Source organism: Gadus macrocephalus, chromosome 13, assembly GCF_031168955.1.
Source record: "Gadus macrocephalus chromosome 13, ASM3116895v1".
NCBI lineage: Eukaryota > Metazoa > Chordata > Actinopteri > Gadiformes > Gadidae > Gadus > Gadus macrocephalus.
Window position 1 is genome coordinate 83310 of NC_082394.1, and position 14806 is coordinate 98115.

At 45.2% G+C, this 14806-nt stretch overlaps 1 protein-coding gene and 1 long non-coding RNA gene across 2 annotated transcripts; both read left to right on the forward strand.

The window, feature by feature from the left end:
- Nucleotides 1–290: 290 nt before the first annotated feature.
- On the forward strand, nt 291–10439 carry yod1 (YOD1 deubiquitinase). Its single transcript, XM_060069463.1, has 3 exons — nt 291–392; nt 7298–7510; nt 8586–10439. The coding sequence occupies exons 2-3, from the start codon at nt 7303–7305 to the stop codon at nt 9419–9421; spliced, it is 1044 nt and encodes a 347-aa protein (XP_059925446.1). The 5' UTR covers nt 291–392; nt 7298–7302; the 3' UTR covers nt 9422–10439.
- Nucleotides 10440–10928: 489 nt separating this feature from the next.
- On the forward strand, nt 10929–11841 carry LOC132470659 (uncharacterized). The gene is made up of 2 exons (XR_009528679.1): nt 10929–11299; nt 11772–11841. It is a non-coding gene; the product is annotated as an uncharacterized LOC132470659 (long non-coding RNA).
- The last annotated feature ends 2965 nt before the right edge of the window (nt 11842–14806 follow it).

Here is a 14806-nt window from a genome sequence, read left to right on the forward strand (position 1 = left end):
TGATGTTATATTGATCATACTTATTGTTTACTGACTTATGATTGTCAGTTTATTGATTGGCATAAAACTTAACCTGTAAGTGTTATCACATGAGATAACAGAAGGAATCATTCAAACTATTATTTTATATTTAAACCTTAATTAACACATATAAGGCCCCATAACTTCCACCAGGAAAGCTGGATTGCAAAATGCAAATGCAACGGTAACGTCTCGACACAATCAAGGCGTAGGCTATTTTACACACGCTTCTTCCTCTCTTCTTTGACGCCAGTGGACGCTCTGGCGCCCTTACGTCACGGCCAGACGTCGACACGATGTGTGACGTTGCCGTGACGTTTCGCAAGGCTGTCACTGGACGAGTATTGTTTGAGGGCTGCAGCTAACGACAGGTAAGCCGACGCTAGTCCGCTCGTTATCCCGTAGAAAAGTTAAAGAAAATAACTTTGGACCCACCATACTTCCCCGCGTCTCCCGTCAGGCCGAGGCGGTCCTATTTCAGGTTGTGGGGAAGTTTAGCCCTCGGAGGATTAGTAGGCTAACGCTAGCTGTTAGTTAGGGTTAGGGTTAGGCTGTCTGCACACCGACTCTTCAGCAGTATGTCTTCATGAATCCAGTACTGGTCTTTACGATCACTTTATGAATGCGTGAATATGTTGGGGTTCAAAGATGTGGATAATACCCTGTGTTTCTGGGGCTTGTGAGCAGGCTAGTGGCTAGTGACTCCACGGCAGGACAAAGAGCCACCGGTGTTGTGCCGAAAATGGCATCCCCGTCAGAAATCGCACCCCCTCATTGAGTTCGTTGGAGTTCATTGAGATAAAAAATTGGGGGGGGGGGGGGGGTTAGTTTATAGCAGTATTCAGATCATATCATCACAAGATGAGAGCAAATTTTCACAGAAAGCGATGTGAGAGGTCTTCTTCTGACAAAAATATATTTTTTAGTTTATAGCAGTTTTCAGATCATATATTTATTATATATTTATAGTTATAGGGAGACATGTCTGTGCTTTCTAGGGTCACATCATGCATTTACATGTATGAATTGTAAACCATTACGTATTTTTGTGCCCTCGTAGTTCAAGTGGGTCGCCTAACATGTAACATCGCTTTCAGGGACAAGTTTCTAATCTTGTGATGATATGATATAAACACTTCTATAAACTATAAACCCTCTTTCCATCAAAAGAATAACTCAGAGCTCAATGATCTCAATGAAGGGGGGCGTTTTCTGAAAGGAATGCCATTTTAGGCACAACACCGGTGCGCCTCTTCGCCGCCTCCTCTATGTGCTTTATCAGCACTCCGTTTGTTTCTCCGTCCGGCAGCCGGCCGTCCGTCTGTCCAGGCGAGGCCAAAGTATACTTCTCCGAGTTGACTACTAACTATGTAAATAAACTTCCAAAGCTTTTCAAATCTTATTTGGTGTTTTATTGGTCCTTAATGGGCAAAGTAAATATAATATAGTATACTCCTTAAAGGGATACTTCACCAATTTGCATTACGCTTTGTATTGTTAGAAACCCATTCATATTTTTGAATGGTCTTGCATCATTCAATCATTTTCCCCTGTGACGGGGGAAAATCTACCTCTAATGGTGTGTTCCTGAATCCTAGGACGCCAGCCTTCCGAGTTGTACTTTTGACGTAATTTCCGGTCTCAGAGCATTTATAGCGTTCCCGTTCGTCTTTGTGATTGTGTCATGAAATTGGCTAGTCGTTGTTTATTGTTAACTAAGGCCCCGTCCACACGAAGCCGAAACAGGCGAAACCGTTACAGTTTCGATCTATCCGGTTTCGCAGTATCTCCGTAAAGACGAAGCCAAGCGAAACCGGGTAGATCTGTAGAAACTAGGGCTGGGGGTAAACGATTATTTATTAAACGATTAATCGGGTGATTATTTCATCGATTAGTCGACTAATCTAATGACTAATTGGATGGTTATCTATTTCTGTTGCTCGATTAATATAAACCATAATGTATCTCAAATAAATACCAAAAAATTCTTAATAATATCCTTTATTTAACAACAGTTTTGCACAGCAAAAAACCTTCTGCTTTACACAAAATAAAATAAATAAAATAGTTTCACTGTTATACAAAATGAAAGGCCAGCCGTGCTCAAATCTGCCAGTGTGAGTGTGGCCAGTCAGGCCAGGCCAGGCCAATTTGGCCACTTGGGAGAGGTGTGCTGCTACGGTACGGGCCGCTACGGTACAGATGCTAATGAGCCGACACGCGCAGTCGTGCACACGCACGGCTACGCAACCTGAGCTGGATGAAGTATAGTCCATGCGACGACCACGGACATAATAAAGGCGACGAGCCTTCTTTCCCATTAAACGGTAAACATATATCCAAATAAGCAACAGACTCAGCAAAGTGCGAACTATGTTCTCTGTGTTGTTGTCCATTGCCCACGAAAATCGTCGACGGAGAAATCTCTCCGTCTTCTCCGTCGACGAATTTTTGACGTCGACATCATCGACGCGTCGCTACAGCTCTAGTAGAAACGCTGTAGTACACATTCCAGGCCCATAAGGGGCGCTGCTTCTGCTACAGAAATCCTTGTTGTTGTGAGTTCTGAGACTCCGCGGGCTTAACATTAGAGAGCTAGAGGGTCGAGGGGTGGGGCGATGACGTCATGGTTTACGGTTTCAGTCGGTTTCAGGCGTCCACACGAATCCAAAACGAAACCGGGTAGATTTGAAACCACCTCCGAGGGTGGTTTCAGAAGTTTGCGGTTTCGGTCAGGAGTTTCGCCGGCTTCGTGTGGACGGAAGGCCGAACTGTACAAGACCTTTGCGGTTTCGCCATGAAATCGGCTTTGTGTGGACGGGGCCTAATGCCGCGTTTCCACTGCAGGGTGCGGAACGGATCGGATCGCAAAGGGGCGGTAGGGAGGGGGTGGTATAGCCCAGCTCAGTTCCGAGGTCGCGTTTCCACTGCCGACAGTACCCTTGGTGGTAGGCCGGATGTCAATCGCCGCGGCAGCTACGTAAACATCGTAAACAACGTCTTCCTCCGCAAGAATGCAGACGAACGTCTCCACCTCCTTGTAAGCCCAAGCAAGCTTTTTACACGACATGTTAATTGTAAAGAATAATACCTCGAGGCTACTGTTTGTTTGGGGAACAACTTTCCACAATCCAGGGGCTCAGAAAGTTCTTTATTTCTGCTTCGATGCTAACCTCGCCTTGAGTGGTAGGGCTATAGTGCTCCCCAAGAAGTCATTTTTTAAATCATAATAGTCCCACACCAGACTTCGCCGTGGCCTCGTCCGCTTCATGATTACATCGCCGTGTTCCAATATCCATACTATCCGTACTTACTAGTCTAAGTTTGAGTACGTAGGGCGTTCTGATTCAGCAAATTTAAATATTGCCCTCGTGTGGTAAAATGTTTAATTGCACACTGCATTAGTTTAATCGATGAAAAATTTACGTAATCGTCAAATTCTTAACGCTCGATCGTCGATTAATCATGCCCATCCCTAATGCATACATTGGTGACCGGAATAAAGTAGCAATGTAATCAAGTGTGTAAGAGCAAAATGACTAACATGGTACAAATATAACGAAAATAAATCTCTTCACGGGTGCAGCCATTTTTGTTGACATCACTGCTCTCGGTCTACTCTCAGAATTCCAAGAGTTGAAGACAAAAAGCAAAAAGACTCCGAGAAATGTAGCAAGAAAGCTGGGAGATTTCCGACTTCCGACTCAGAATGCTGGCGTCCGAGGATTCAGGAACACACCATCATTTTCAAAGCCGCCTAGGGGGTGGGACCCCCTGACGCTACAGACCTATTACAGATCAGTGAAAAGGAGATAGAGGTAGAGTACACCGGCTACAGTATGGAGTTTGACGTTACCCTGTGACCGGTAGATCACACGAGGGCTAAAAAAGCAATGACCCAAAAAATGGGTCAGCCTAGCTCAGGATGTAGAGCAGTTGTCTTGTAACCGAAAGGTTGCTAGTTCGATCCCCAGCTCCTCCTAGCTGAGTGTTGATGTGTCCCTCAACAAGACACTTAACCCTAACTCCTGACGAGCTGGCTGTGGCCTGGCACGGTTGACACTGCCGTCGGTGTGTCAATGTGTATATTAACCGATAAAAGCGTCTTCTAAATGCCCTAATTGTAATTGATGAAGTACCAGAAACGCAATTGTTTATTCATAATATCATCCGGCGAATACAGCTATTGGCCGCGTTCTACAAGATATTCGAGAATACTGGAGCTCTATATCTAAATGATATCATATAGTATATAGACATCTATAATAATATTGTATATAATATCACGGCCATAAACTGTGTGCGCCTCCAGACGATATTATGAATCTCAAACGACTGAGTCGGGTTCTCAGACATCTCTGCATGTAGAGCAGCGTGTGTACTCTACCTCTATCTCCTCTGCACTGATCTGTAATAGGTCTGTAGCGTCAGTGGGTCCCACCCCCTAGGCGGCTTTGAAAATGATGGTGTGTTCCTGAATCCTCGGACGCCAGCATTCTGAGTCGGAAGTCGGAAATCTCCCAGCTTTCTTGCTGCATTTCTCGGAGTCACGCCTCCTTTTTGTGGTGCTTTCGATTGCTGTGCAAAAAAAGCACATCATCCACTGTGGTTGATTTTAGTTTACTCCTCTGTTCCTGAATAACATCTCCAGCACCGGAGAAGTCTCGCTCGAAATCGAAAAACCCACGACCGACCCGCGCTGTTGAGGCGTCCGACCAGCACGCGTGTCCGACACGGTTCATTATTTTTCCCCCGTTTCATCCAAATTGCGCGGTTCACCCGTCGGGTACCCGAACCTGTGCAGGACTCTGGCCGAGATAACCCCCACTACGAGTCTTTACTTGTTGTAGAAGTACCAGAGACGTCCGAGAACCCGACGCAGTCTTTAATTCATAATATAATCCGGAGGCGCACACAGCTTTTGAGTGAACGCTGATTGGCTGTTATGTTACGTTCTCAGGGAGTGAACGCTGATTGGCTGTTATTTTACGTTCTCAGGGAGTGAACGCTGATTGGCTGTTATTAGGGATGGGCACGAGTAGTAAATTCCAAACTCGAGTGATCGAAGGAATTCCTCGAGGATCAATCGAGTACTCGTTTAATCAAATCTATTTTTAGAATGCAACGCATCTGCAGCAGGAATAGGCCTAATGATGAACGGCAATATTACCAACCAAACATGTAATGCTTATTCTCCATCAAAACAGTCAGAGTTATCAGAGTATTCATTATTTATTTTTGCAAACGTTCAAAACACATTTTCCTTTAAAAAATAAATATGCGTCTCACAATTTAAATCACGTCGAACCAAGGCCTGTAACGGTTTAAAAAAAACGAAACAAGTAGCCTATCCGTTGCAAATAATTTAAAGCTGCAAATAAAACGGCAGCAAATGGACTATGGAAATACTAAGCGTTGTGATCTTCTCTACACGGCCGGGATTACAGCTGCGTCTTCAGGGCTGTACGCTTACTTTTTAAAATGGTAGCACTGGTGCTAGCAAGCAAAAAAATTCAGTAGCACAAAAATAATTTTGGTAGCACACATACTATAGTCAAAAAAATTAAAAATATTCAGATACAACTATATGAGCAGATTAGGACGTGTATATACAAAAGTAACACAATATGAACAAATTCAACAACAGTAAAGTGACAATGAACATATTAAATAGTAAAGTGACTATGAGAGCCTCTTTTAAAACATCAGCAGCCAGAAGTGGTGAACACATTCAACAAAATTAAGTAATTATTACAAATTTAACAAACACTTATTTATTAACCTCTGATGTCCTTTCCCCTACCTCGAGGTAATAGTCACAAAACATAGACTTCTTGGATTGGTCGTAGACCAGCCAATTGAACGTTTGTAACCAATGGGGGTTAAACCTGTACGTTCTGGCCGAGACGGAGTCATGGGTGGAGTCGGCTTCGTCGGAAGGTGCCGGTTCCGTGCTTGTGGTCGTCGAGTCAATCTCTTCCATAAGTGGATTCTTTTCAAAGTTTCCATCTTTATTTGATGAAGAAGAACTTCCGAATACAGGGAAATATCTTTTCATTTTTCTGTTTTGCTTAAAAAGTGAATTTCCCGCGACCGTTACAAAGCCACGTGCGAATGTTCGGGAAATGTAGTTTTTTTAGTAGTTGAGCGGAACTGGCGAGCCTATAACTCGAATACATTTCCCTGCATGCATCGCTCCCATCATGCTCCCACACACTCGCTCTTAGCAGTGCCATTGAAAGCCGTACAGAAAGACGTATTCTCACCCTTTCGCACCGGTGCGAGTGGACTTGAATTTATCTTCGCACGTTATATATTTTAATAGCAAATGCGATCAAAACTGTCGCACTGTACAGCCCTGGTCTTGCGGCGTTGAAAATAACCGACACAGTTGGTTGCTGCGGGTCTGCTTTCCCGAACTCACCGTTGTGTTTCAGGAGCATATGTTGCCGCATAGTACTTGTAGTACTCTGGTAGCTCGATTTCGCTTGGCATATTTTACAATCCACCTTATGATCTCCTATTTCTTTAAAGTATTTCAATTCTTCGCTGCGCTTTGCTTTAACCATCTCTTAACTTTTTGAATTCTGGCGTGCCTGAACACGGCACGGCACGGGCTAGGGATGGGCCGATAGTCGATTCTATCGACTATCGGCGATAGATGGATTCCATCGTCGATCGTCTAAAGTTGCCGATAAAAAGGCAATATTTCTTTTTAAATAATAAAAAACAACGTGTGTGTGTGTGTGTGTGTGTGTGTGTGTGTGTGTGTGTGTGTGTGTGTGTGTGTGTGTGTGTGTGTGTGTGTGTGTGTGTGTGTGTGTGTGTGTGTGTGTGTGTGTGTGTGTGTGTGGACCAGAATGGACATCAACAACGACCGAACTAACCTATCTTCTGTTTTTGTTGCACATTGTTTGAGTCATATTCAAGTTTCTAGAATCTATACCAGTAACTCCACTAACTTCTAGTAGTAGACCAAATGTAAATGAATAGCATGCACAGACCAAGACCAACTATTTGTTCTCTCTCTTTAGTACGTCCATGCATAGCGACACGTAAACCTGATGCAGAACCATAAAGGTTCACGAGTACGTTGAAGCGACTGCGTGATCGTGGAGCCCTAACCAGGCTTTAACTCTGGCTACTGATCCCAGGGTTAGGGTCAGGGTTAGCTGACCCTAACCAGGCCTTAACTCTGGCTACTGATCCCAGGGTTACGGTCAGGGTTAGCTAACCCTAACCCTAACCAGGCCTTAACTCTGGCTACTGATCCCAGGCAGGATGTTGCGTCTTCGGTGCAAGACTAAAAACGGGAGCCACCTCATGCAGGGGCTGAGCCAGCACTCGTGCGTGCAGGAGCTGAAGAGCAAGGTGGAGGAGCTGACGGGCATCCCCTGTGACGTGCAGAAGATCCTGGTGGGGTACCCCCCCTCCAGCTTGGACCTGCGGAACGGCCACGCGCACCTCAAGGACTACCCCATCAAATCAGGTGACCTGAACGCACTGTGGCTAGGCTCAGGAACACAGTGGGTCGGTTGTTTTACTGATAACATAGGGTTAGGGTTAGGCTGAGGGCTAACCCTAACCCTAACTAGGGATGGGCGATATGGCCTAAAATCCATATTGCGATATACATTGCAACTTATTGCGACAACGATATATATCACGATATATAAATCATAATAGAACCATTTCAGAACAGGTTACATAGACTAAGGAAAGCCAAACTGCTAAATGTATAAAACAAAAGAAGAAAGAAACTTAGTATGTCGTTTTGAGAACATTTATTGTGCAAAACTGTAATCATACAACATAATGTTGTAGCTGCAGAGACTTTAACAAAGAAAAAAATCTTCTGTTTAATGACGTATACTTCTCTTAATGAAATTAAAACTGGTGGTGTCTTGCTAATAAAGAAACGGATACTGTGAATTAAGGAAATACGTCCAGTATTAGGCATGGCTATTTTAAATAAAGAAAGATCTTCCAAGTGTGTGCACAGATACTTGATATTAAAACATAAAAGTGCAAAATGAACGCATACAATTTTGAAATGAACATGAAATGAGTGCAATCACCAGCACCTCCGTTTCGCTTTCAGCCATATTTACTTAGATGACGATGATGCGTTGAAGCCGGTTGCAGCTCATGGCTCTTTAAATTTCGCGGGTCGCGGATGATGCGTTTGCAGACGGTTGCAGCTCGTGGCTCTTTCAATTTCGAGGGTCGCGGATGATGCGTTGCAGCTGGTTGCAGCTCATGGCTCTTTTTAAATTTCGCGGGTCGCGGAAGATGCGTTGCAGACGGTTGCAGCTCGTGGCTCTTTATATTTCTCGGGTCATGGATAGATCGCGTCAAACATACATTATCGCGATAGGGCAATAAAACTAAAATCTCTATCGTAGGCCATTTTTTATCGTTTATATCGTATATCGTTTATATCGCGCATTCCTAACCCTAACCCAGTAGGAACACAGTCGGGTCGGTTCTTATACTGATAACATATTGTCTCTGAATCTCATATCTTTGTTGAATGTCATTTTAAAAGTATATCCCCCCCGCAGGAGACACACTGATCGTAGAGGAGGAGAAGAACAAGATGAAGACTCAGGCCAGCTCCCCGCCCCCCCAGGCCAGCTCCCTGTCCCCCCAGGCCAGCTCTCCGGCCCCCAAGGCCAGCTCCCCGCCCCCCAAGGCCGGCTCTCCGGCCCCCAAGGCCAGCTCCCCGCCCCCCAAGGCCAGCTCTCCGGCCCCCAAGGTGCCGCGGCTGGAGCCCAGCCCCGAGCCCCGCCCGGTGCTGGCCCGCCGCGTGGTCCCGGCCGACAACTCGTGCCTGTTCACCAGCGTGTCGTACGCGGTGGAGGGCGGCGTCTATGACCCGTCCTGCTCCGCCGAGCTGCGCCGTCTGATCGGCCGCACGGTGGCGGGCGACCCGGCGGCGTACTCAGAGGCCGTGCTGGGCAAGACCAACGAAGAGTACTGCGCCTGGATCGGGCGCGACGACACCTGGGGCGGGGCCATCGAGGTGTCGATCCTGTCCCGCTTCTACCAGTGTGAGATCTGCGTGGTGGACACGCAGACGCTGCGCGTGGACCGCTTCGGCGAGGACGCCGGCTACCGCAAGCGAGTGCTGCTGATCTACGACGGCATCCACTACGACCCGCTGCAGAAGGAGACGCCCGGCTCGGACGCCCCTCCGCAGACGGTGTTCGCCGCCACGGACGACGTCATCCTGGCGCAGGCGCTGGAGCTGGCGGACGAGGCGCGGCGCCGGCGGCAGTTCACGGACGTAAACGGCTTTGCACTGCGCTGTTTGGTGTGCCAGACGGGCCTGGTGGGACAGAAGGAGGCCCGGGACCATGCCAAGGAGACCGGCCACACCAACTTTGGGGAGGTGTGAGAGCTACTCGCTCCCCCATTCCCCCCCGCCCTCACCCCCCTCCTTAACAACGTCAAAATCACACACCCGCTCCCCAATCTGGCAACGCCGTGGTACTGGCTGTTTGTCTGTCGGTCTGCTCGGGCCATCCTCTACCTCACATAGTTCAGCGGAGTCCACGAGGAACCAGTAGACACTGTGGGTTCTGTCAACACGGTCAGTATTCAAGCTACGGTTGGTTCTCAAAGCCTGCTGCGGTGGAACATCCCAGCAAAGCTTTCATTGGGTTCTGCTGTCTCAAGAACCCAGCATGTCAAGCATTGAGCCGGGTGTGAATTAGGGATAGGCCAAAGTGAGTCCACAACCGCAGGAGTCAGTGACGCGTGGGTATGAGTCCTGAGCTGGAGCGGGCTGTCATTGGTTAGCATGCAGTCCTCTTCCGGCCCCGGTATGCCGGATCAGGCTCACGGACTTCATGGTGCTCTGCTGTCTGTCTACTGGTGACCTGAGAGGCTGAACGCACCAGAAAGAATGCTACTCATGTAGCTCACTAGCTAGCACATATTTATTTGGTCTGTATCGGATGTCAGGGTGCCTACCCACACTACTTTTGTGATAGTTTATCTACATTTAGAAGAGGAACAGAATTCAAGCTATAAAGAGAGGATCGTGTTTAGGTGGGGATTAAACTTCTCAGTTCTCAAGTGTTTTTAAAGTGTTACGTTAAGCTAGTCAAGTTACTACTCTGAGATGACGACATGGTTTATGTTCAGGTATATTTTCAAGGTGAATGAAAATTTTTAAAATGCCACTGTTTACATGTGTGCTAATATTTGTGTGAGGAGCAAGATTTAGCTTTTTTAGTTTTAAGTCCAACGTGGGACTTTTAACTGATGTGTAAGGAACTGGTGTTTTTTTATTTTATTGTGATGATTTTGTGTCTTAAGCCCCTGTTCTGATGCACACATTTTTACCGACTACCAAATAATGGTCAGAGGAACAGGGTGAAGGAATGCTGATATTTTATAAATATAATATTCACTCAGTCTTAGACGATGCCAACTGTTCCTACGCACAAAATGCTTTGTTCATGAGCACACATGAACTGTTTGTATAACAATATACTTTTTTTCCACAAATGATCATGTGACTTACACACACACACGCACACACACACACACTCTCTGCTGGTAAAACAGTTGCAGGTACTGTAGATGGAGCAACAAGTCTGATCTCATCTCAATGTTGGACCTATTGATCAAAGGGAGCCAAGAGCAGATCAATCGTTTGAGGTAGTTGATGTCAGGCTGCTGTTCAGTTCCAAGGACAAGGCCTTACTATGCCTTCTTATTGATCGATCCATTGATGATTTCAGTGGGATCGGTGTAGGAAGGCACCCATCACCTTTGTTTTAACCCTTTCAGATCCATTTTACCATCATTACATAGACGAGTACCAATGTGTTCAGCTTATCCCCACTACTGCCACTCAGAGTGTCCCCACTACTGGCACTAGTGTCAGAGTGTCCCCACTACTGGCCCCTAGTGTCAGAGTGTCCCCACTACTGGCCCTAGTGTCAGATTGTCCCCACTACTGCCCCCTAGTGTCAGATTGTCCCCACTACTGGCACTAGTGTCAGAGTGTCCCCACTACTGGCCCTAGTGTCAGAGTGTCCCCACTACTGCCCCCTAGTGTCAGATTGTCCCCACTACTGGCACTAGTGTCAGAGTGTCCCCACTACTGGCCCTAGTGTCAGAGTGTCCCCACTACTGGCCCATAGTGTCAGAGTGTCCCCACTACTGGCCCCTAGTGTCAGAGTGTCCCCACTACTGGCCCTAGTGTCAGATTGTCCCCACTACTGCCCCCTAGTGTCAGATTGTCCCCACTACTGGCACTAGTGTCAGAGTGTCCCCACTACTGGCCCTAGTGTCAGAGTGTCCCCACTACTGGCCCATAGTGTCAGAGTGTCCCCACTACTGCCCCCTAGTGTCAGAGTGTCCCCACTACTGGCCCTAGTGTCAGAGTGTCCCCACTACTGGCCCTAGTGTCAGAGTGTCCCCACTACTGGCCCTAGTGTCAGAGTGTCCCCACTACTGGCCCCTAGTGTCAGAGTGTCCCCACTACTGGCCCCTAGTGTCAGAGTGTCCCCACTACTGGCCCCTAGTGTCAGAGTGTCCCCACTACTGGCCCCTAGTGTCAGAGTGTCCCCACTACTGGCCCTAGTGTCAGAGTGTCCCCACTACTGGCCCCTAGTGTCAGAGTGTCCCCACTACTGGCCCCTAGTGTCAGAGTGTCCCCACTACTGGCACTAGTGTCAGAGTGTCCCCACCACTGGCCCTAGTGTCAGAGTGTCCCCACTACTGGCCCCTAGTGTCAGATTGTCCCCACTACTGGCCCCTAGTGTCAGAGTGTCCCCACTACTGGCACTAGTGTCAGAGTGTCCCCTGGCACTAGGGTCAGATTGTCCCCTGGCACTAGGGTCAGATTGTCCCCTGGCACTAGGGTCAGATTGTCCCCTGGCACTAGGGTCAGATGGTCCCCTGGCACTAGGGTCAGATTGTCGGCATGGGATTTGGTTTTAAGATGTTGATTTATTTGGTTGATTTAAATGATTTATTTTGTGGCCATTTAATCATACTTTGATAAAGATATATGCATTAATTCACCAGAAGATGTCTCGTGTTATGAATTTATAGCTCTTCAAATTGCCTGTTTCATTTTATTGGGATGGTTTAAAATCCCTGGAGGTATGGGATGATGTAAGTTTTGACATTATAAATTTTCCCCTTACGTTTCCAAGGAGTTGTTGACCCTTCCCCCCCCCCCTTGGTCTGAATAAAACACAATAAAAGCACATAAGACAGAATTTGTTGTTGGTCTCTATAAATTGATAATCAGAGTATGTTCAGCTCACAGTCCTAACCAGGGACGCGGGAAGTCAGTCCGAGGGGTGGGTGCTGAGAGAGAATCTATATAATGACGTCATAATAAATGCTGCGCAACATCCGTTGTTTACAGAGAAGAGATGAGGGGTGACGTCACATTCAGGGATCCGCTCTGATAAACACTCTACTGGTGTGTAAAAAGAGTTCTGCCAACTAGCCACTGTTATTCACAAACGTTAGCAAATAAACAATGTGGAAATTAGAGTCAACTCGGCTGATACTGGGCTGAATTTCACACACTAACAACATGCCGACAAGCTGTTGCGGTCGGTAACTCTGTCGTTTTTTATCGGCCGTCATGAAATAAATATAAGGGGAAAACACTGTTGATATTTATCAAATAAAACATAGGGGGGTGACACTGTTGTTTTTCTTTGGTCGTCATGAAAAAAAACAAGGGGTAACACTGTTGTTTTTTATTGGTCGTCATGAAAGAAAACATAAGGGGTAACACTGTTGTTTTTTAATGGTCGTCATGAAAAAAAACATAAGGGGTAACACTGTTGTCTTTGTCAAATAAAATATAAGGGGTAACACTGTCGTTTTTGTCAAATGAAACATGAGGGGTAACACTGTCGTTTTTATCAAATGAAAAACAAGGGGTAACACTGTTGTTTTTTATTGGTCGTCATGAAAGAAAACATAAGGGGTAACACTGTTGTTTTTTAATGGTCGTCATGAAAAAAAACATAAGGGGTAACACTGTTGTCTTTGTCAAATAAAATATAAGGGGTAACACTGTCGTTTTTTATCAGTCATCATGAAAAAAACAAGGGGTAACACTGTCGTTTTTTTTCAAGACGACCAATAAAAAACGACAGTGTTACCCCCTATGTTTTATTTGATAAATATCAACAGTGTTACCCCTTATGTTTATTTCATGACGACCAATAAAAAACAGCAGTCTTACCCCTTATGTTTTTTTTCATAACGACCAATAAAAACGACAGTGTTACCCCTTATGTTTTTTTTCATGACGGCCAATAAAAAACGACAGTGTAACACTGTCGTTTTTATCAAATGAAACATGAGGGGTGACACTGTCGTTTTTCTTTGGTAGTCACGAAAAAAACCATAAGGGGTAACACTGTTCCTTTTTTTATTGGTCGTCATGAAAAAAAACATAAGGGGTAACATTGTTCCTTTTTTTATTGGTCGTCATGAAAAAAAACATAAGGGGTAACATTGTTGTTTTTTTTGGTCGTCATGAAAAAAAACATAAGGGAAATAATAGAAATACACACATACATTTTAATGTCATGTATATCCTCTTTATTGATGATTGATTATTGTGTTTTGTCATTGCCACAGTGGTGCAGTGGGGTGCACTCTGCCTAACCCCCTGGAGACCGGGGTTCAAGTCCGGTCGTTGACCTCTGTTGGAAGTTTTTTTTCTCTATTTCATGCAAATTATAAAGTCAAGTATAACCTTTGTGATGACTTTAACCGGTGTCTTGATGGTGCATTGTTAAGTTCGGAGGTTAACACTCTAAACAGCTCATGTTCCGATCCCTGCAAAAACGTCGACCGGGGTGCCACTGTCGTTTTTTATTGGTCAACATGGAAAAAACATGAGGGGTAACTCTGTCGTTTTTTATCGGCCGTCATGAAATAAATATAAGGGGAAAACACTGTTGATATTTATCAAATAAAACATAGGGGGTGACACTGTTGTTTTTCTTTGGTCGTCATGAAAAAAAACACAAGGGGTAATACTGTCGTTTTTATCAAATGAAACATGAGGGGTAACACTGTAGTTTTTATCAAATGAAACATAAGGGGTAACACTGTCGTTTTTTATTGGTCGTCATGAAAAAAAACATAAGGGGTAACACTGTTGTCTTTGTCAAATAAAATATAAGGGGTTACACTGTCGTTTTTTATCAGTGATCATGAAAAAAACAAGGGGTAACACTGTCGTTTTTTTTCATGACGACCAATAAAAAACGACAGTGTTACCCCTTGTGGTTTTTTTCATGACAACCAAAGAAAAACAACAGTGTTACCCCCTTTGTTTTATTTGATAAATATCAACAGTGTTACCCCTTATGTTTATTTCATGACGACCAATAAAAAACAGCAGTCTTACCCCTTATGTTTTTTTTCATGACGACCAATAAAAACGACAGTGTTACCCCTTATGTTTTTTTTCATGACGACCAATAAAAAACGACAGTGAAACACTGTCGTTTTTATCAAATGAAACATGAGGGGTGACACTGTCGTTTTTCTTTGGTAGTCACAAAAAAAAACATAAGGGGTAACACTGTTCCTTTTTTTATTGGTCGTCATGAAAAAAAACATAAGGGGTAACACTGTTCCTTTTTTTATTGGTCGTCATGAAAAAAAACATAAGGGGTAACATTGTTGTTTTTTATTGGTCGTCATGAAAAAAAACATAAGGGGTAACCATGTTGTTTTTTATTGGTCGTCATGAAAAAAAACATAAAGGGGGTGACAC

Coding starts and splice junctions, on each gene's coding strand:
- yod1 (XM_060069463.1), top strand. CDS start 7,303: ATGTTGCGTCTTCGGTGCAAGACTAAAAACGGGAGCCACCTCATGCAG. Junction 7,511..8,585: donor GGACTACCCCATCAAATCAG/GTGACCTGAACG, acceptor TCCCCCCCGCAG/GAGACACACTGATCGTAGAG.